Genomic DNA, 22,723 nt, shown 5'->3' on the forward strand with positions numbered 1-22,723 from the left:
GTATATAAAAACTGGTGCTCGGAAGTCGGAAGTTGGGCTGCGAGTGAAATTTGGTGCACGACGCATACCGCATACCTGATACCAGAAAATATCGTTATATTTACCGGTATTTTCATAACGATATTTTTTGGTTATGTTACTAGATATCGATAAAAAAAATACCGTTATCTGGCTACCATTATGAAAATACCGGTACGTAACGATATTTTTTCGGATATTCGATAACGTTATGAAGCCCTGGTTCTAACATCTACCTAATTCTACCAATTTTTGGCATGACGTCTACCGATTTTCTAAAATTTGGTGACTTGGTGTGGCAACACTGCTGTATTTGCCAAAAAAAAAGAAACTGGGATAATAAGTGCTTTTCCAGTTTCCTGCAATAATTTTCCGTAAAATACGGCTATTTTTTCAGATTTCTGTGTTAAAGAGAAATAGTTATCAACACTTTTATATTTTCTAACATCAACAACAAAATAAGGTTAGTAAAATAACAGTTTCTAAACTAATGTAATAGTACAGAAACATCGAGATGAAACATATTACGCCATTTTGTGATTTAAATTACGTTTCATGTCCATTGAGATGTATCCATGTCCGTAATAATTGATAATACCATGAAATTAAAAAATGTGCCTTGAGTTTTCACTATTGTGAAATTTATGAAAATTGTATTTATTCACTACTCGAATGGCTTCATGAGAATAAACTTAACGAAACCCTTCCTTATTTCCAACATAGCCTATGAGTGTTTTCAATAAAGAGTATTGTTCGGGCAAATACACTTACCCTCTACCCCAAATGTTTAATTAATAAAAAGCTGCCTGAAAAAACAAACACATACTTATTTCAAAATGTAAAATATATAAGTACTTTTAACCCCTACGTAGGCTAGGTATAAATTTGTTGATTGAAGTTGGGCTGAGTTTGTGTGTTATTATAATATTTTCTTTTAAGGTGCGATCATTCACTTATAATGTAACATTATAGAATATATAAGTATTCGTTTTGAGCATATTACATTACACATGTAATGTAACGACTTTGAGTATTCCATAGCTAGTTGATGTTACAAGTTGTATCAAGATACACACTGTATCATTACAAGGTGCACATTGCAATGCTCGACTCTGTAATGTCACATTACAAACGAATGCTTCCGGTGAGAGAGCACCTTTATATAATATAATCCAAACTGACATCCATAGATTTTTCGAGTATGGAAATGTAATAAGATACACATTTGGAAATTCATTTAAATAAAACTATTTTTCAGAATGGCTGAAGACTTCGATGTTGAGGCAATGTTGGAAGCACCATACATTAAATCGGTGAGTAAAACTCATAGGGCACTATTTCAATTATAATGTAAGCATAGTATTATGCATAACTCATTCTTAGTGCTTTACTTGTAATTGATAACTCTTGTTACCAAAGTATATACTTAGATAACATGCTTAATAGAATCTTAAATAAGCATTGACTTTGGGATTACTAGAACAAAAATTCATTATTTCACAATTTATAATTCTGTAACATTCACTAAATACAAAATTAAGATATTTATCAGTGTATGATTGTAAGGTTTATATTAAGCTTTAGGATAACTGATCAAAGATGTGTAAGGATGAAATACATAATATAATTAAAAATAAAACAACATTGATAATTTAAAAAAATATTAATGTCATTATTCAATATACATGTTATAATATTGATTAATTTTGCAATATAGTTATTATCAAAAATCACTTTTTAGTCAATTTGATAATATTAAAGCCACAATTTTATAATATGTATAATGAGGAATATTGGGTACACTTGCTATTTTTGTCATAATGACATAACTTTTGTATGTTCTACTCCTCTGTATAACTTTAAAGTACAGTGTAAACTCTATATAACAACACTGAAGGGACAGTGCATTTTATGACGTTATATAGAGTTGTCGTTAAATGGAGAGAAGAAAAATCCAAACTTTTTCGTCAATATACAGTGATTTTCTATTACTAACCATATTTAGAGTTTGAAAGTTTATGTTCAACTGAGAATATGATAACGGATAGATAATAATCCATGACTCCTTCTTAATAGTTATGGTCAAAAACAGCCTACACGTGCAAGCAATCCCTATTTGTAAACAAAGAACGAATTTCTTAGAAAGTTCGGAATGCATGATGCCGAAAGTCGAGTTTATTGCGGGCTAGGATAACAATGCGACAAAAAAATGTACACAGCTGCATTTTTAACTAATTTTAGTAACTTAAAAGGTACATTGTATTAATCAATCGTTGTGATTTTGTCGCTATTGAGAGTGGGTGTGATGTTATGTAGAGTGTATCATTCTATGGTAGAACAGCTAAACCAACCAAACTCAATTGATTTTGACGCTTTAGAGAGTTTGTCGTTAAATAGAGTGACGTTACATGGAGTTTACACTGTATATATCAGAACATCTTTGAACAGTTACTAAAGTGTGTGTTTTGTCAATTGACAGAATTTACATTTGAGAATCATTTCTTGTATTTATAGAACTTTGTGGTAATAATCCAGCATACTTCACCGACCTGAACAAAACGAGGTATCCTCAAACATATATTTTCTCTAAATTTAAGTTTAAAATTATCATCATAAATAAAAGACAACATTTTTTGCTATACAGTCCATTTAAAAAAGGTAGCTGATGGGTCGTAAATCTTTTGCAGAAGTATCCCTGTGTGATGTTAGCGCTGTGTACAACCTTATTCAATGGTTTCCCAAATGGTAAGTCTAGATCAGGGAACAACATCGCGAACAGCCATCCTCGACACGCCGATATGTCTGGAACGTAGTATAGGAAAAACAAATCCAATGTGTATTTACATCTAAGACATATTTTGGAACACATAATATGTCCTTGATGCAAATTCACAAAATAATAATTCAATTAACTAATGCAATTTTATTTATTCACTCGGCGTGTGTTGCTGTGGCGCTGGTTCTACCTTGTGCTTTGTGTGACAGGATAACACATCTTCGAAACATCGGTCGGACAAGTATTCTGACAGGCACAGAGACAGAGAAAAAGACAACAGTAGAAGGTAAGTTTAAAGTAAAAAATATAAAATAAAGACAGACAGAAACAAACACGTTAAATACAGTATCTGAGATAAGTTTAATTATAACTGTTTGAAACAGTTGCATTTTATAATAGTACCATGTAATATATATTTTTTATTAGATACTATATAATCTTTGTTAATGCAAACTGAATAAATGAAGTCGAATTTTTGACAGATTTTTAATATTGTTGTCTTGTTTCAGAAGAAGCAGATCAAGAGAAAAAAGAAGATCACGAGAGAGGGATCTGCGTCGATCTAGAGACAGGGATGATAAGAGGGAAAGAGATAGGGACAAGGATAGAGAACGTCGCGACAGAGATAAAGACCGTAACAGAGACAAAGACCGAGAAAAGGATAGAACAAGAGACAAGGATCGTGAAAAATATAGAGATAGAGAGAAAAGGCGCAGCCGCGAACGCGAACGTAGTAAGGAAAGAGTTCGTAGTCGTGATAAAGAACCATATAAGAAGGAAAAAACTCCCGAAAAGGAGCCGAGGGCGGAGTATCGGTCTAAATCCAGAGGAATTGAGCCCAAACTTGATGATTTGCCACCAGAGGAACGGGATTTGCGTACAGTGTTCTGTATGCAATTGTCTCAACGTATTAGGGCTAAAGACTTGGAGGAGTTTTTCTCTTCTGTTGGCAAAGTTAGAGACGTAAGACTTATCACTTGCAATAAGACTAGAAGATTTAAAGGAATAGCGTATATTGAATTTAAAGATGCAGAATCTGTACCACTGGTTAGTACATACTTTTTACTCAATTTATGGACGTTTTCAATGCCAGAAAATGTACTTATTTTTTTTTTACAGGCTTTGGGATTGACTGGACAGAAACTCCTCGGAGTTCCAATCATTGTTCAGCACACTCAGGCAGAAAAGAACAGAGTAGGAAACACTTTACCCAACTTGGCACCAAAAACTAGCAACGGACCAACTAGACTGTATGTTGGATCTCTACACTTTAACATCACTGAAGATATGCTGAAAGGAATATTTGAACCTTTCGGTAAAATAGACCACATCCAATTAATGACAGACCCTGATACGGGAAAAAGCAAAGGATATGGTTTTCTAACAGTAAGTTTTTGAAGTAATTGTTACAATAATAATTATGTGTTAGCAATTCATAAACCACTTAACCCATCAATCCCCAAGCGGTACCCGGCTGTCGCATAATAATAAAAAATCTATTGTGTCTCCAAACCCCCGATCAGAGGTATTAATTAAAAAGCATGTTAGCCTGTTGCTCTTCACTGCTGATTAGTTTTTATCTATCAACAGCAAAATTAAAATATATATACTGTTGTAAAATGATTGTATCATAAGTAATCACAAATATTGTTACATGCTAGGGTTCGAAGGATTTGGGGAGAAATACCTGCTGACCCTCTTGAAGACTTTATTCACTAACACTAGGTCACACAAAGCACTGAGTCCAAACACTAAGCACTATCACTGTCCTAGGTTGTAGCCAAGTCGTAGGTTCCACTAGAATCACTTTTTAATCACTCGTTTCTCACTTCGAAGTCGCCTTGATGATAGCTCATATCGAACTGAATTCCGGCCCGTCTGCCTGCGATTATTTATACGGTCGTGACGAATTCTGGAAAGTTCCATTCTAGATTGGGTATGAACCCAATTCGCGTAAACAAGTGTGGAATGTTTCTAGAAAATACGCGCATATTGTAATCGTACACCTAACGTCATCTAGTATACAGTAGGGGATTTATGTTGTCTGTGCTCCCGCGATAAGTTTCGCTGGTTTGACGCTAGATGGCACTATGTGTCCGTATCCGTAAAAATATTAAAATTTCAGTTCCACCACGCTGCTGATGCAAAGAAAGCAATGGAACAGTTAAATGGCTTTGAACTAGCAGGCAGGCCTATGAAAGTTGGAAATGTGACAGAACGGGCAGATGGAGGCACCAGCACCAGATTTGATGCTGATGAGTTGGATAGAGCTGGAGTTGATCTCGGAGCTACTGGCAGATTACAGTTGATGTTCAAACTGGCTGAAGGAACAGGATTACAGGTAATAAAATATAAAGTTTACAATCTACTTTTTCAAAGTAAACCATTGTTAGATAAAACAATCAAAGAAAAATAAGATATAAATATGTGATGACTTGATGAGAAATAATTGTCTTGAAGAATGAGAAATATAATCGACTTGAAGTTTATATTGCAAGAGAAACCTGTCTCTAACCACAATGATATTAACACATGCAAGAAATGTTTCATGTGCCTAGTACCTTTTTTTCTAGCTCTAATGTCTTTTTTTTTTTTTTTTGCAGATCCCACCTGCAGCAGCATCAGTGCTAATGGGGGCCGGATCTACCTTAGTAGCACCCCAACCCCAAGTGGCTCCCCCCATTGCAACACAGTGTTTCATGCTCAATAATATGTTTGATCCAGCCACGTAAGTACTCTACTATTTTCCACGTAAATAGGTTCGTCGCCCAAAGTGTTAACAATAACCACACAATAGTAACCAAATGTAAAACAAAGGGGAACTGTGAATCAATCAACCTGCTGATCTATTCAATAGGCATGATGACCATTTTTTTTTCTTCTTGGTAATTAATGGGAAGCCAAAAAACTTTTCAATGTATCACAATTCAAAAATCTAATAGAATAGATGTTCCCGAAATGCTCCATACAAAGTGCTACGAAATTATGACGTCACTCTTTTACTAGTTTGTATGCATCGGTAGAGAACTTTGTTCTATAGGTATATTAAAAATTACGTTTATGAAAGTGTTAATAACAAAAGTTGCTTTTAATTGCATAAGTTATTGTATATAATGTAATGGTAAATAAATATTTAGTTAATTTTTATCTAACTTTGAACTCATAACAAAAAATTACAAAATTTATCAAGCTGAAATTTTGGAAATATTTCTTTTTTTACCGTTATTCTTTATACCGTTAGTCTTTTTTATCTTTATTTAAAAAATCTGCAAATCTTTGACCTTGTCATCATCCCTATTGCCATTAATTGGGATCATGTATTTTTGTGAGCCAATCAAAAGCAAGTTTTTTAATACTTTGTAATGTAATTCATTTGAAATGGTTTTGAGATAAATTGCATTAAAATTTTAATAGTTAAAAAGTGCTTTTGTATTCCTGAATAGATCAGCAGATTAATTTTGAGAAGTTAAATTGCAAGGTAGGTCATATTATTATTGTATGATAAGAAAGTAATAAAATTGTTTGTTTCAGCGAATCAAACCCCAGCTGGGATATTGAAATCAGAGACGATGTGATCAGTGAATGCAACAAACATGGTGGTGTGCTACACGTCTATGTAGACAAAGCGTCACCTCAAGGCAATGTGTATTGCAAATGTCCGACCATCGCAACCGCAGTTGCTTCGGTTAACTCTTTACATGGTAGATGGTTTGCCGGGCGAGTGATCACTGCAGCCTACGTTCCCCTGGTCAACTACCACTCGCTGTTCCCCGATGCTATGACTGCTTTAACACTATTGTTACCTACGCGACAACGATAAGATAGCTAGTGAGCTATTGTGATTCAGGAATTTATGGATTGTGTTACTATACTATTAGGACAACTAGTGGTTTATGTACAATAATAAACGGTAATATTATAACATTTGTAAACATAATTTGTTTCAATATCAAAGCCGTACTATATTCCAGATTTATAAAGTCTTTAGAAAGTATAAATCAAAAGGGTCTAATGAGGGCATACCGTAGCCATACCTCACAAGTCACATCGATTTTTACTTTACCTTACCATAAAATAATTTGTATAACGCTTTTGTAATCTGAGAGGAAGGCCTTATGGAATAAAAACGACCAATAAATTGTTTGACATTTAATCAATTTTTAAAACTTACAATCGTTTTTGCATACTATATTGGCAGTTTAGTTACAATTAGATTATATGCTTTAAATAACTTATAAGCCACCTTTGAACTTTATTTTTACTGAACAGCCAGCCAGCAGCCTCCAGAATCCAGATGGACTATAATTATATAACTGTAACTTATACATAATAAGCTATTGCCTATTTGTACTATATTACAGCTATATAATATAAGCTATTTGTGCTCTATTACAGCCATAATTATGATTTATGATTAATGGCTTCCTTGTACTAACATTTTAAAAATATCCTAACCTAGTAACCTATCTTCTTATTATTGTTTAGCCCATCATCCATACATTTTGAGTATTCATGTTGTATTTTGCAAATTTTAAAAATGCTACGAAGCTTTTATCCAATCGATTTCCAATGTTGCTGGACCTCTTTGTTTTATTGGCTGATAAACTCCACCGTAAATTTGAATGCCTATACTTGTGATTTGCGATATATCGAGCGTCTCGTTGTTATTTACTTTTTTTCCTCTGTAGTACGCTTTAAATTCGGAGAATGGTAAATTCCTCACTGCGAATTCATCCTTGGGCGCCTAAAATAGATATTTTAATATTTTTAAAGAACAAAAATAGGAGTGGAAGTAGGAAACTGTAAACTATAGGTAAAAAAATAAAATTGTATAGTAATGGAAACAGAATGCTTTACAGTTTGATCATACTTTTCAAGATCTCCTGAAAGCTGATGGATACACATCCATCAGCTTTCAGGAGATCAATACACAATCAATTTCAGAAGAATTGTACGTAAAATAGCGGGATGAATGTAAAATATGTAAGTATACAGACCTGGAAATATTGTTCAAACGAGTAATTCGGTTCGTCGTTCAAACCTTTGTGTCTCAATACAATTTTATAACCACTAAACTGACCCTGCCCGCGGCATAAAATTTGCAGCTTCGAGAAGCCAGTTAGGTCATACTTTCCAATAGCTCTAATTCCAGCGAATCCGGCACCGTTGGCTTGAGGGTTCAACAATGCGAAAAATATTGCTCGTCTAAATTCCTTATTTTGATGTAAAACGAATACAGCCTTCGACATTCCTACACTGCGAACCGTATCCGATTGTTCCTGCCACCCGTGGACGTCATCATCTTTGGTAAAGTCAAATAAAAATCGACCTTCTGCAATTGAAACATCATTGCTGAAATGGAAATTGATGTAGTTAGATAATTATGAATTTATATGTTATTTTTAAAATTGTTGGAAAACTGGCATAGCACAGTTCCGATAGCAGAGCCATAAATGTGCTTGATGTGTGACAATCACGCATGTTTATAATGTTTTCGTATCATAAAAATATCATTATTACTTAATAGTAAAAGTAAACAATATTTTACTAGCGGCCGGGTCCCATTAGATCATAGAATTATACTTAACGCATTATATCAGCTAAACCTGAATCAAAATAAAGCCGATTCGTGCGAGTTCTTAGTTGACGCAATTAATTAGAAATTAGTTAAATACCCTTGGACATAATATTATTTCTATGTTATAAATCTCATTTACGTTGCGCGACAAAGTTTTTATTACTATTTTAATACTTATATTTTATACTTATTATCACAACACAACTAAGTAAGTAGGTACTTAAGTAATTTTTTACTCACCTGTTAGGACCACAAAAAACTAAGTGGTGTATTGATAAAACACTGAACAATAAAAAAACTAAGATTTTTATATTACACATCTTATACGACAAAACAACTACACCTAATGACTTGAATGAATTATTGGAACTGGAATGCTATTAAGAATGTAAGTATGTACAATAATATGTAGATACCGTAGTGTGTAAGTAACTATAAACAGTGTTGTTAGCCAAGTACTGACTTATCTGCGTCATTGTGCTAAAGAAACATTTGACATTCTTATCAGTAAATAATGATGTTACCGACATAAATTATTATACCTAGAGATTGGTGAAATGTTATAATAGTCCATACTTTGTAGCGTTTTAACTATAAGTACACAAAAGTGTACAGTTAGGGAACAGTGATCTTTAGCAGTTGAGTCGTTTGGCCTCTGGGTCCTCATTCTAATAGGAAAATTGGAAAAGTGCAGAAGTATAATATATTATGCCTATATATTTAATTTTTTACCTAAGTATTACCATGTACTACACGATACAGCCCTAAAACACACTTAGGGCCAATTCACACCGGATCGGCAGCGGCGCGGCGAGGCCGGCAGCGGCGCGAAGAGGCGCGGCGAGGCCGGCAGAGGCGGCTCGCGTCGCCGCGGGCGGTCGCTTGTGGACGCTCGCGGCCGCGCGCTACCTTCAGAGCGCCGCACAGTGGATCGAAAATCGAGTTTCATAGATATAGGAACTCGAATTTCCAGATGTCATTTTGTTTTCCTAGTTGTTATTACATAATAAAATGTAAAAAGACTTATCTACGTGTAATAATAAGGGAGTAATAATTTTTTTAAGAAATTTTAGTATGGAGCCGACATGAAAAATGAGCATAATATCTCTGGAATCGCATGGTTGGCCGTTATATCCTCACACACTATTATAGTACTAATTATTACTCACATTTTGGCATATTTTGTATTACGGCATCATTTGTACTTCATTTTAAAAAGAAGAAAGAAATTATTATGGCGATATAATGTATCAACCCTCTCTTTTTCCAGTGTCCCCAGTAACAATTTAAAACTTCCAACTGAATTAAATTAAATTGTCTGGAACTACTTGACATATTCTATTGTTTTTTTGTTAAATGATCCGTGTTCTTTACTTTCATAAAAAAATTGTAACTCCCTTATTATTACACGTAGCTGCGTCTTTTTACATTTTATTATGTAATAACAACTAGGAGACCATATTTCAGCCCAAAAAAATGACATCTGGAAATTCAAGTTCTTATGTCTATGATACTCGATTTTCGATCCACTGTGCACCGCGCGTCCGTCGGCGGAAAGTGCTCGCGGTACCTCGTGACGCCTCGAGGCGCCTCGCGACGACGCGCGCGGTCGCGGGAAGCCTCGAGCACTTTCCGCCGACGGTCGCGCGGCGCCTCGAGCACTTTTGAAGTTTTCAAGCGATACTAGTAGTTATAACTACTAGTATCGCTTACATATAAGTATGTAAATAAAGTTTAAAATTATTTCACAAAAGTGCTCTTCGCGCCGCTGCCGGCCGCTGCCGATCCGGTGTGAATTGGGCCTTACGGCCGTTCCCAATATTTGAATCTATCTCTGGTTTTGCCCTACTAGAGATAGGAATAGCTCATAATTGACATAAAATATAATATGTCTCTAATGTCTAATGTGAGCTATTCCTATCTCTAGAAGGGCAAAACCAGAGATAGATCAAATATTGGGAACGGCTTTTACGGCCGATATATTATTTATTACTATATATATATATATATATATATATATATATATATATATATATATATATATATATATATATATATATATATATATATATATATATATATATATATATATATATATATATATATATATATATATATATATATATATATATATTATTTATTACGATATATTATTTATTACTAGAGATAGGAATAGCTCACAATTGACATAAAATATATGTCTCTAATGTCTAATGTGAGCTATTCCTATCTCTAGTAGGGCAAAACCAGAGATAGATCAAATATTGGGAACGGCCGTTAGAGTATAGGTGGATAAAAATTATTACTTATTAGAAGTTTATGTTATTTGTTAACCATCGTTTTTACCTTGTTGGCATTTTTTGGGTTGCACCAGAGGCGTAGTTAAAGTTATTTTTATAGTTAAATATGGCATCCTTTAGCTCTTTAACCGGAGGAATTCACGTATGAGCGGAGGCATTAGCGGAGGTAAGGACGCCATATTTAACTTTAACCAAAGATTTGACATTTTGCACTGTAGTTAAGATAGTTGGTGCAAGCCAGTCAGTCGATAAAGCAATCAATAAATAAAGTTTTACAAACATACCACATATTGCTTATCTCACTGATGATGTTATTTGAAAGTGAGTTCAAAGACTTCTCACTGGATTCGTTATCGGAAAACGCCATATCAAAATAATGACGCGTGCGCCTTGTGGTTCTATCGATTACTTTCCAAGTTCCAACTCTCTCTGCTCTGACTCAAGGCTTATCCAGCGTATTAGTGCAACCAAGTTGCTAATAATTGGCTTCGGCAATTTTGATTTTTATAAGGAATTTACAAGTGATGTATAAAAACCACGGAGATATGTAAATAATTATTGTTTTAGCTCCGTGATAAAAACGACGATTTCGTGGTCGTAACTCGCACTGTATGATGATTGATGACGTATCGACCTATCACCTGCGTATCATGTCGGTGTTTAATGTTTATCAAAAGTACAAGTCATATTTTATTTTTAGGGTTCCGTACCCTTTGGGTAAAAACGGGACCCTATTACTAAGACTTCTTGTCTGTCCATCTGTCTGTCTGTCTGTATCCAGGCCGTAACTCAAGAACCACTTTAGCTAACTTCTGAAATTTTCACAGATTGTGTTGCATACCTATCTGTTGCCGCCCGAACAACAAAATATACTAAAAATAAAATAAAGTAAATATTTAAGGGGGGCTCCCATACAAAAAACACAATTTTTGTATACTTTCGCTCTATACCGGTCGGAACCCTTCGTGTGCGAGTCGGACGCGCACTTGGCCGATTTTTATAGATATGTCAGTGTCACTGACAGTCTCAGAGTTCATGTCATCAGTCATAAGAGAAATGACAGTACCCACTGACATTCATGTACAAAACTGTAAAATTGATAATTTGTGATATATCCACATTCCTGATTCCACACTTTTACGAAGTTTAAATCTAAGTATATAATATTATAATCTATTTATATGAAACTCAAAGGTGACTGACTGATTGACATTAGTGATCTATCAACGCACAGCCCAAACCACTGGACGGATCGGGCTGAAATTTGGCATGCGGGTAGATGTTATGACGTAGGCATCCATCTAAGGGGGATATTAGATTATCATATATATTGGATCCGAGATCATTGAGTCAATGATATTGGATAATGTAATATAGACATATGATTCATTTCTTCCTTGATCATAGATTTTTGACATTTGCTGAGAGATTGGATCCAATACGGTCATAGAAATAGGTGTTGCCAGTTATTTAATATAAAAAAAGTTTTTAATTTCTTGTCCGTTAATATGTTTCAAATAATGTAATGTAATTATTTTTCTAATTATATACTTGGAAAATCTTGCTGAAATAACAAAAAACAAGCCATATTAAAAATGACGATGTCTTTTGACAAATCGAATTCTCTGAGATCTAGTAACCCTGACGTCAATACCTGTCAGCGTTAGCGCTCTCCATTGGCTATTGAAACCACATATGACGTAAAATAGAATCAATGAAATATGATAATGTAATATGCAGATATGATCAAATGATCATATACAGTGTGTAACAAAAATAAGTGATAATACTTTAGGGTGTGTACGTGTTCCTTGTAGAGAGTTCACTGTGAAAGTAGCAGCGCTGAAAGACGAATTTTTTTTTTCACTTTTATATGGGCGTCACGAGTTTTCCCATACAAAAGTCCAAAAAAATTTTGGTTTTTCGACGCTGCTATTTTCACAGTGAACTCTCTACAAGGAACACGTACACACCCTAAAGTATTATCACTTATTTTTGTTACACCCTGTATATTGGATCCAATATATTATGATCATAGAAATGATCATATATAAATGATAATGTAATACCCCCCTAAGAAAGGATTTTGATAAATTCCAAGCCCAAGGGGTTCAAATAGGGGAAGTTTGTATATAATAATACTTCTTAACGCGAGCGAAGCCGCGGGCAAAAGCTCGTAATATATAAACCTAATCTGTGGTTTTTATCATTCATGGAAGGATACTACCAGTGGTCCCCAACCTTTTTTTCATGCGGGCCACAAACATGTTTTGGTCCGAGTGTCACGGGCCGCAACAAAAAATTTTTAGGGTTAAAAAATAACATTCTTCAAAATTAACGATTTAAAAGTGTAAAAAATTTAACGATTATCACGTAGACTACGTTATTTTGCCGGTGGGCGTGAATTTCAAAATTGTTTAACATCACACGGGCCACCAATAAAGTCCCGGCGGGACGCGGGTTGGGGATAGCGGCCCTATACCAACCTACTTATAATTTACAATACCTATTATATTACAGGACAAATAAATTCTTCACCAGCTTAAGCCTGTTATCATAAGCCCAAGAATCTTATATATCATAATTCATAACTAAGCCTATGTTTAATAAAAGTTGGGAAGGTTTATATTAGAATTTAGGGGGAAAGAGGAGGAAAGTTATACAAAGTTCACCAGGTCATCTAGTATTAAATATATATGTATTGTGATCATTGAGCAATACACGATTATTTCTTGCAACTGTAAGGAATGGAACGTAATAAAATAACAAACATAATATTATGTAGTTAAACTTGTTTATTTCATAAAGTTATTATAAAATATCTAACATACAAATTATTATTTACCACCACCAATATGACTATTTCTTATGAACCCAATTTTTCTTAGGTAGCGAACAATAAATGGTGTTGCAGTGAGAGTTATCGCAATCCTGGCAGGTGCAAAAACTTTGTGTACTCCATATGCTATAACAAAAGTTCCAGCATTTGATGCAATTGTATTTGTTTCAGCCAAGTTGAAATATGTTAGTATTGCTTGAACATTAACCCCACTGAAATAAATAAGAAAAAAATATTATATTGACTTTAAGTGCTTTGAATGGCTTGGATTGGATCTGAATGGATTATTATTGATAAAAGGAAAAACAGTTTGGGCAGACCAAACATACCTGGAGACCAGAAGATAACAGCCACCCAAAGAGATAAGTGAGATGGTAACATGAAATACAATTACTGTTGATCCATACTCTTTAATAGCTTTTTTAAATTTATCCTTAGTGCTAAGTGATGGATTATTATCTGTACTCATGCTCCTTGTCGTCATCATGACAACTATGCTTTGAAAATATAAAAAAATATATTAGACAATTACAAATGAATTAGACACATTGATACAATATGATTTGATATAGAATGATTCAGGTGGTATTATCATACATTTTCCATAAATGATCAAGAAAGCTAAAAATTTTATTAGTTTATACCTTGATTAGCCTGCTTCTTCTTATATTCATTTCTCAATGATAAGTAATGAGCGTTATGCAAATGGTCAGACAAGTATTTATATCCTTGTCCCCATTGAGACCCAGGCATGTTTAAATGTGTATTATTTCCAGTAAATGGACTGGGCACATTGCTTTGCATGCTGGAAGATAAGCTTACTGCTCCTCGGCAGTCGTACTTATTGACATGGGGATCAGACTGTAACGTAATGTCAATATGAGACATTTCATGTGTTTTATTGTGGGCATTTATAACAGGCCCAGATATGTCTCTTTCCCTATGGGGTGAGAATCTACCAATTTCGGCTTCATTTATGTTAACCACATTAGTCGGAAGCTTCAGAGCAGACACTTGGGGATACTTGAACAGCGGAGATTTATGTATCGTTTTACCATACTGACCCAAAGCTAATGAGGAAAAAGGTACATATCAATATAAAAAAAATAAAATGTTTAAAAACTAAAAAACAGCAGTATTTATTTAAATCTTGTGCTTACCATAATTTGAGGCAGAAATTTTGGTTGGAAATCTCATAGCAACTTCCCGATATACTTTAAACATTTTTCAATGTCATCAAAACTGGTTTCTACAACATAACCGTACATTTTAAATAACAAAGAAAACTATTTGTAAATTAAGATAATTTTAAGATTAGTTGTATACTTACTGCCAATGCGTAAAAATAATAATATATCTGTAATGAAGCTTTTGGTATTATCTGAAACACTTTATTAAATTCTTTTATTTACATCTTTTCCGAGTTCTGAGTAGCCTGTAATTACCACAGATTACTAGGTACCTACCTAATTACGCTTTGAAAAATTACAATGACATTGACATCTGACAAATGACAATCGTGATCATGCAGGTGTAAAGCCGGCGCCAGACATAGGCTTCAAAGTTTGAGCAAACTTTGCACAAATAGGAAAATGCCAGCAATAACTTTGCACAAACACACACACTTGGTGAATTTGCGTATTTTATCACATGTCTGGCGCCCGCATTAAGCAGCCTCCACACGTTGGCCGTGTTTGCCGAACAGAAGAGGACGGCGCTATACTACAGAAAGAGATTGAATTATTTGCGTCTTTCTTTTTGGTATAGCGCCGACCCCTTCTGTTCGGCAAACACGGCCAACGTGTGGAGGCTGCTTATATAGCGCCGTCCCCTTCTGTTCGGCAAACACGGCCAACGTGTGGAGGCTGCTTAACTGACCTGCCAAATGCTAATGACTTGACAGCTGACATTGACAGAACTGAACCTCAGTGTTTTTTTTTTATTTAGACAAAAGTATTAAATGCTCGGATCGTAGATAAAGTATTATAGTATAGATGTAGTCTTAGCCCGTCATCGCGTGGCCATTTTGGGCTTATTTTCATACAAGTAGTGTGCGTTTATTTTCTTGAATATTTCTATTTGTCGATTATTTCGAAGCACATTATGATACAGGAAAGAAAGTCAATTGAGAATCCGTAAACACACGTAAAAAGCTATGCAATTTTTATAGCCCAATTATTAATTGATGTGACATTTTTAGCACTAATGCCGTATATAGCACGAATAAGGGATTAATAAATTTTAGCTTACAAAAATACCGATTGAAAAGCCCAAAAAACGTTGTTCAAAACTTACGTATTTAATGTTAAATCCACGTGTTTGAGGCATTCTTTGGCCATTCTTATGACTTATTATTTAGTGGAAACACAAAACTCAACAATATCTAGCATTAAATGTTCACTAAAAACCTTTATTAACACTTTTATTACATGAAATATGTAGACCGACTCCTTTGTTATGTCCTAGTAAGTAGGACATAACATTACACGCTTTTGACGCTTATACACCGATATAAGGCTCTCTCCAGTCTATAGTATCTCAATGGCTCGGATTATATTAACACGGTTGAAGAATAGCGGCCTAGCGGGGTGTGTAGGCGGGGCCGGGCTAGCATGCTTTGATATTTCTGACAGCAGGTCACTGACCTCTAGAGGTCAGTGCAGCAGGCTCATAAGATAAAGTAAAGACCTATAGAGATTAGAGGCATAGGGGGATATTAGATTATCATATATATTGGATCCGAGATCATTGAGTCAATGATATTGGATAATGTAATATAGACATATGATTCATTTCTTCCTTGATCATAGATTTTTGACATTTGCTGAGAGATTGGATCCAATACGGTCATGGAAATAGGTGTTGCCAGTTATTTAATATAAAAAAGAGTTTTTAATTTCTTGTTCGTTAATATGTTTTAATAATGTAATGTTATTATTTTTCTAATTATATACTTGGATAATCTTGCTGAAATAACAAAAAACAAGCCATATTAAAAATGACGAAGTCTTTTGACAAATCGAATTCTCTGAGATCTAGTAACCCTAGCATTATAGGTTTATGAGTAACCCTGACGTCAATACCTGTCAGCGTTAGCGCTCTTTATTGGATATTGAAACCACATATGACGTAAAATAGGATCAATGAAATATGATAATGTAATATGCAGATATGATCAAATGATCATATATATTGGATCCTATATATGATCATATATAAATGACTAGATGTCCCGCGCGGCTTCGCCCGCGTAAATTAGGAATTTTACAGAAACCGTACATTTTCCCATAAAAAATATTTTCCCCGTTTTTCCCGCACTTTCCTGAGTTTCTTCGGTCGTATTAGTCTTAGCGTGATAATATATTATATAATATAGCCTATAGTCTTACTCGATAAATGATCAATCTAACACTGAGATAAGTTTTTAAATCGGACCTGTAGTTCCTGAGATTGACGCGTTCAAGCAAACATACTCTTCAATGTTGTTATATTAGGTAGGTATAGATTTTTTTTATCTATGGACGCTTCACACCACGTCAGTCTGGCCCCGTGGTAAGTACCTGATGGACTTGTGTTACAGGTACCAGACAACGGAAATATATTTAATACTTTTATACTATACATATATTTAAGATTTTTATTATATGATACACATATTTAATACACATCCATGACCCAGGAACTTTGAAAACTTTTTGTTCCGTCGGCGGGATTTGAACCCGCAACCTCCGGCTTGAGCTACCAACGCGCTCAACACTGAGCCACAGAGGTCGTCAAACTATTTTTAGAAATAAAATAAAGATTTTTTTTAATTATCGCTTGACAAACTCGAGTCTCGATCTAAAAGACTATGAAATGGTATAATATGGTAGTGATGATGATGATGATGATGATGAATGTAATTTGCATAGTAGCATATGGTTCCTGTTCTTAAAACAACGCCGAAACTACCAAACTTGTATCTATAAAGAATCAGGAGTTCTCTCAGCACCTTCCGAACCACGGTATACCAGGTATATCTCGGTGCAAAATCTTACTTGTTGGTAGCATATGCTTAGAATACTTCTCACGAAACCGAAGTCACCACACGTTTCCCTATAAGTTTTGAGGAGTTCCCTCGATTACTTATGGATCCTTCATCAGATCACCACTTTTGTGAATATAAAAATCGGGTAACATACGGCGGAGTAATCGTTGAATATAAGAAAACGAACATAACACCTCCCCCATTTTGAAAGTCGGTTAAAATTGTAGCCTATGTGTTATTCTGATGTATAAGCTATATTATTGTAAAGTTTCATTAAAATCCGTTCAATAGTTTTTGCGTGAAAGAGTAACAAACATCCATACATCCACACATCCATACATCCAAATTATACATAATTTAATTAAATAGTTATATTTTATGGTTGCCTGGTAGAGACTGCTTCCAGCAGTAAGGCCGCCAATTCAAACTATTTCTGTTTTTGTAACGTGTGAAAATTGATCTGTTTTGTTTGTTTGAATAAAGAGTTTTTTATTTTTTATTTTTATTTTATCCAAACAAACTTTCGCCTTTATAGTATTAGTAGGATGTAGCCTATAATATATTATCACGCTAAGACCAATAGAAGCGGAGCACCAATGAAGAATGTTTCAAAATCGGGTGATTTTTCCTATTGTGCTGCGTAAACGATAAAAGTTTCGCAAAAATTGGCAGAATTTTCTTTATTTACCCATGAATTAGTTACTCTCTGGGGTCTGTGGCTGTTTGGTTGTTCGTTTTGTTCGGTGTTGCTATGTGTCTGTGCGGATGATTTTCTTGCTCTCTGTATTCGATGCCTATCCCTATCCTGGCTGAGGCGAGCCTCACGCTCTACAGATGATTCTCTTTCTCTCTGTATTCGATTTCTATCACTATTCTGGCTGATGCGACCCTCACGCTCTACAGACGATTCTCTTTCTCTCTGTATTCGATTTCTATCACTATTCTGGCTGAGGCGAGCCTCACGCTCTACAGACGATTCTCTTTCTCTCTGTATCCGAATTCTATCATTTTTCCGGCTGAGGCGAGCCTCACGCTCTACAGACGATTCTCTTTCTCTCTGTATCCGAATTCTATCATTTTTCCGACTGAGGCGAGCCTCACGCTCTACAGACGATTCTCTTTCTCTCTGTATCCGATTTCTATCACTATTCTGGCTGAGGCGAGTCTCACGTTCCGTTGACGATTCTTCATCTCTTGCTGAACGTGCTCTTTTGGCATTCACTGTACTACGACCTATGTTCGAACGACGACGTCTTCCAGGCATGATCGTATAGTAATACCCACAAAGCAACAAATAACCCAATCGCAAAGCAAAAACAAAAGTCCGTTTTTCTAACCAAGTCAAATATATTTTTATCGACAATTCAGAAACCAAAGAACCAGAAACAATGAATATCTGAAAGAAAGCGCTGTGGTTGCTCCTCTGCGTTACTGTCTGCACAACCACACAATGACGAAATACACTATCTACTACAATAACATAAGCCCGAAGCTTATGAGAGCCCCCGGCCGGTTCCGCCGTAACCGCTATGTCCCTCGGCCGCCGCCGCGCGACATATTTTTTGATTCCGCGTAAGTTTATACGTTTGAAAACTTCTAAAGTATTGATCGAAATTGTATAGTGTAAAAGACAATTATAATCTACATTTAATGTCTTAGCTTCCAAACATGTTTATTTGGATAAGGGTTAATGTTGTAAATTGTTAAAATCGCTTCGTAAATAAGCCATTATTTTTCGTAAAAAGTAAAGAACAAAAATGGCTATTGTGAGTTATCCCTAAGAAATAGACATATACCATCGCGGACTTTTTTGTTTACCTAATTAAGGTGTACAATACTGTAGTACATTATTTTGATCTATCTCGTAGGGTTTAGCCAGCGTTTGCAATATAAACGCAAAAAAATGAATTTATTTACGACATAACATTAGAAACCTCTAAAATTATCAGTGTTTCTCTACCATATTATGCATATGTTATACATATAAACCTTCCTCTTGAAACACTCAATCTATTAAAAAAAACCGCATCAAAATCCGTTGAGTACTTTTAAAGATCTAAGCATACATACACACACACATACATACAGACAGCGGAAAGCGACTTTGTTTTATACTATTTAGAGAAGAGATAATGGCCGTGTTCGTCGGCGTATTTTTGGACAAACCTTTAATTGCGCATGTCCAAAAGATGTCATGGCAACGCCATAACAAATTGCTGGTCAAGTCGTAAACAACGTCTTATTTGTACATGCACGGACGTAATAAAAGCTAAACATAAATACATAAGCCTAAATTGTCTAACAGCCGCACAAATAATTTATTTAACACTATGATAGTGTTTGGTGAGTGTTTGATTATTTTATTTTGGAAAATATAGATAGGTATGGATCACTTGGAAAAATTTAAAAATTTAATTGTTTTTTTTTATGAAATAAGAGGGCAAACGAGCAAACGGGTCACCTGATGGAAAGCAACTTCCGTCACCTATGGACACTCGTAGCATCAGAAGAGATGCAGGTGCATTGCCGGCCTTTTAAGAGGGAATAGGGTAACAGGGGAGGGTAGCGATGGGAAGGGAATAGGGTAGGGGATTGGGCCTCCGGTAAACTCACTCACTCGGTGAAACACAGCGCAAGCGCTGTTTCACGCAGGTTTTCTGTGAGAGCCTGGTATTTCTCCGGTCGAGCCGGCCCATTCGTGCCAAAGCATGGCTCTCCCACTGGTTTGTTCATTGCAACGCCACCAACAAATTGCAATTGGGTTAAATGTCAAGTCGTAAACAGTTGTCGTTGCCATGGCATGACATGATTTGGACATGCGCAATAACTAGGTTTTGCAGAGAATGCGCTAAAAATTACGCCGACGAACACGGCCAATGTAATACCCCCCATAGGCACATCGCAGACGGTACACTTTTTGTGTGATCGAGTCTGCGGCGCACGTGAGTCATTCCGTGTAAGGAAAAGCTGATGTCACAGCACTTTTAAAGTGATTATCACTAAATATTGCGAGCCTATTTCATTAATATTTTTTTCCGTAAAAGATGGGTTAATTACCTTTACAAATAAATATATTAATCAACAATTACCATACTAATTAATTTATTATGAGTAAAAGTTCGCAAAAAATCCGATGATTTTAGCATGTCACACATGTTTTGTAAATTTTTCAACCTAAATTTTCCCTATTGCATTTTATTTCAGCTCTATGATAAAGGTATATTTTGAAAGCTTGTAATATGTATTTTATTTTAAACTATTATTTTAACCCATATTTATATATCCCGGCACACTAACACCTGTGTCTATTACACTGACACTGATGGAGACGCTGTGGCAAGCTTCATAAAAAGAGCCACGGAGGTGTCAACCGAACACATAAAAGATTATAACATAAAAATGGCTATAAAAGACAGGAACGATAAAGTCCTAAGCCACATAGCTGGTAGATTCGACACAGAACGATATCTCTTTAACACCCTAGAAACTCCACCCAGCTTGAGTGACCCCTCTCCACCAAGCCAATGTCACAACATCTAAAGGCAAAGGGTGGAGCAGCATAAAATCTAAGGAAATCGTAAAATGTCGGATCTACTGGCCGCCACACCGACTGGGACCTCACCGTTCAAAACATTAATCTTATTATTATGTAATTTGTAAAACAATAAATATATATTTATTTATTATATGTATGTATTATAGTCTATTCTATTAACCCATTTAGACCCAAATGAAACTGAGCCATGGAAAATATGAATTTTCTTTATTAATTTATAGAAACCAATAAAATGATTAGGAAAACACAAAAAAAACTTAATTTTTTTTTAATTCTTATATTAAAAAAATTGCTGTCCTTAAATGGGGCCAATGGGATCATATGGTGTGAAATTTTTCAATACATATTTTATTGAATGTACCGTGTTTTCATACATTTCTCAAATTGTCTTTGACCTTTTTCATGACGTAATGGTAGCCCATCAGAACAACGCGATTGTTGCAACAGTTTTTCGGGAAATTGACGCTTCATGCTGCAGGTTTGGCCGTACAGACATGTATTGCTGGTTGCAGGATTCTACCGCTTGTATGTCTCAAGTAATGACGACCAAATGCCACCGAAATAGGGACCGTGCAGAGCGATGACACTGCCACTAGTGACGAATAGCCGAAACTTTTACGAAAATTTTATTGACAAGCTCAAGTCAAGCTACGGAAAATTAAATGATTTCTTGAGAAATTTGAGTATTTTCAAGCATTGTTGTATTCCCGGATGTTCTAATACATAAGAAAAATAAAGACAAATCGAACGATCTAAAATTTTACTATTTTCCTACCAAAAGGATTCACATGCCATGGCTTATTGAAAAACGAAAGAAATGGATAAAAGCCGGTAAAACATACAACTCGAATTAACATGACACCTGGTTCAATTGACGTTTCTCTTAAGTACTGAGTGCAAAAAAACGTTTTTTTTATTTTAAGTTATTTCAAAAAAAAAATTACGTTACCGGAACTAGTTATTTTTATAGGGCTACACTAACCACAGTATTAACCAAGTACGAGTTGGACTCGCCCAAGGGTTCCCCAGCAGGAATACGAGGTTTATGGATGCGTCCGATAATTTTATCTACCTTCATATTAATATATTCCGTGAGTAGCTAATTCATACCACAGACGCACGGCAATGTTCAAACGTTAATACGAATAACAAAAACTTAACAAATTTAACGTTCAAACGTAACAACTAACAAATAACACAACAAAACTCAACAAAAATCCAAAAACAATAACCATTAAATACTAACAAATAACTCCGAAACGCAAACTCAATAACACACGTGTAACGGTAACAGATATAATATGCTAACGCTACTGGACGCGTACGACGAGAGCGGGGTGCTGCGCGGGGAAGCGAGGGAGGGGTAAAATTTAAGCCAGGTGTCAAGTTAACTCGCCCGAGTTGTACGTAAGTACCTACTTAAAAAGTTCCATGAATGTTATGTGTAGACTCGTAAAAACACTGAATTTTGTAGATTATAACCGCAAATTCATTTAGATGAACACAATATGAACCTAACCTACAACCGTTGCTTCTTTCAGTAAACATCCAAACTGGCTTCCAAGTTCCATCTAAATTTTACATACCTATGCACCGCTCATTTAATTGGCCAAGATCGGAAAATCCTGT

The 22,723-nt window shown here is 35.2% G+C and overlaps 3 protein-coding genes across 7 annotated transcripts; 1 reads left to right on the forward strand and 2 right to left on the reverse strand.

The window, feature by feature from the left end:
* Positions 1 to 335: 335 nt before the first annotated feature.
* On the forward strand, positions 336 to 6,724 carry LOC121739694 (RNA-binding protein 39). 4 transcript variants are annotated; one of them, XM_042132250.1, is made up of 9 exons: positions 1,277 to 1,331; positions 2,533 to 2,581; positions 2,706 to 2,763; positions 3,004 to 3,080; positions 3,304 to 3,841; positions 3,914 to 4,180; positions 4,920 to 5,135; positions 5,398 to 5,522; positions 6,326 to 6,724. In XM_042132250.1, exons 3-9 carry the CDS (start codon positions 2,749 to 2,751, stop codon positions 6,612 to 6,614), a joined length of 1,527 nt encoding a protein of 508 aa, XP_041988184.1. In that variant the 5' UTR covers positions 1,277 to 1,331; positions 2,533 to 2,581; positions 2,706 to 2,748; the 3' UTR covers positions 6,615 to 6,724. The 4 variants fall into 4 exon arrangements, with proteins under 4 accessions (XP_041988166.1, XP_041988172.1, XP_041988184.1 ...); XM_042132232.1 differs by lacking the exons at positions 2,533 to 2,581; positions 2,706 to 2,763 and adding an exon at positions 336 to 481; XM_042132238.1 differs by lacking the exons at positions 2,533 to 2,581; positions 2,706 to 2,763 and adding an exon at positions 336 to 481 and having other exon boundaries at positions 3,307 to 3,841.
* Positions 6,725 to 6,928: 204 nt separating this feature from the next.
* LOC121739723 lies at positions 6,929 to 11,215 on the reverse strand. 2 transcript variants are annotated; one of them, XM_042132275.1, is made up of 3 exons: positions 10,957 to 11,215; positions 7,792 to 8,146; positions 6,929 to 7,538 (listed from the first exon to the last, which is right to left on the reverse strand). In XM_042132275.1, the coding sequence occupies exons 1-3, from the start codon at positions 11,037 to 11,039 to the stop codon at positions 7,335 to 7,337; spliced, it is 642 nt and encodes a 213-aa protein (XP_041988209.1). In that variant the 5' UTR covers positions 11,040 to 11,215; the 3' UTR covers positions 6,929 to 7,334. The 2 variants fall into 2 exon arrangements, with proteins under 2 accessions (XP_041988209.1, XP_041988216.1); XM_042132282.1 differs by lacking the exon at positions 10,957 to 11,215 and adding an exon at positions 8,613 to 8,847.
* Positions 11,216 to 13,470: 2,255 nt separating this feature from the next.
* On the reverse strand, positions 13,471 to 14,978 carry LOC121739717. Its single transcript, XM_042132263.1, has 5 exons — positions 14,842 to 14,978; positions 14,672 to 14,760; positions 14,156 to 14,581; positions 13,841 to 14,003; positions 13,471 to 13,723 (listed from the first exon to the last, which is right to left on the reverse strand). The coding sequence occupies exons 2-5, from the start codon at positions 14,733 to 14,735 to the stop codon at positions 13,510 to 13,512; spliced, it is 867 nt and encodes a 288-aa protein (XP_041988197.1). The 5' UTR covers positions 14,736 to 14,760; positions 14,842 to 14,978; the 3' UTR covers positions 13,471 to 13,509.
* Positions 14,979 to 22,723: the final 7,745 nt, after the last annotated feature.

This window comes from Aricia agestis, chromosome 1 (assembly GCF_905147365.1).
Source record: "Aricia agestis chromosome 1, ilAriAges1.1, whole genome shotgun sequence".
In the NCBI taxonomy this organism is placed as follows: Eukaryota; Metazoa; Arthropoda; class Insecta; order Lepidoptera; family Lycaenidae; genus Aricia; species Aricia agestis.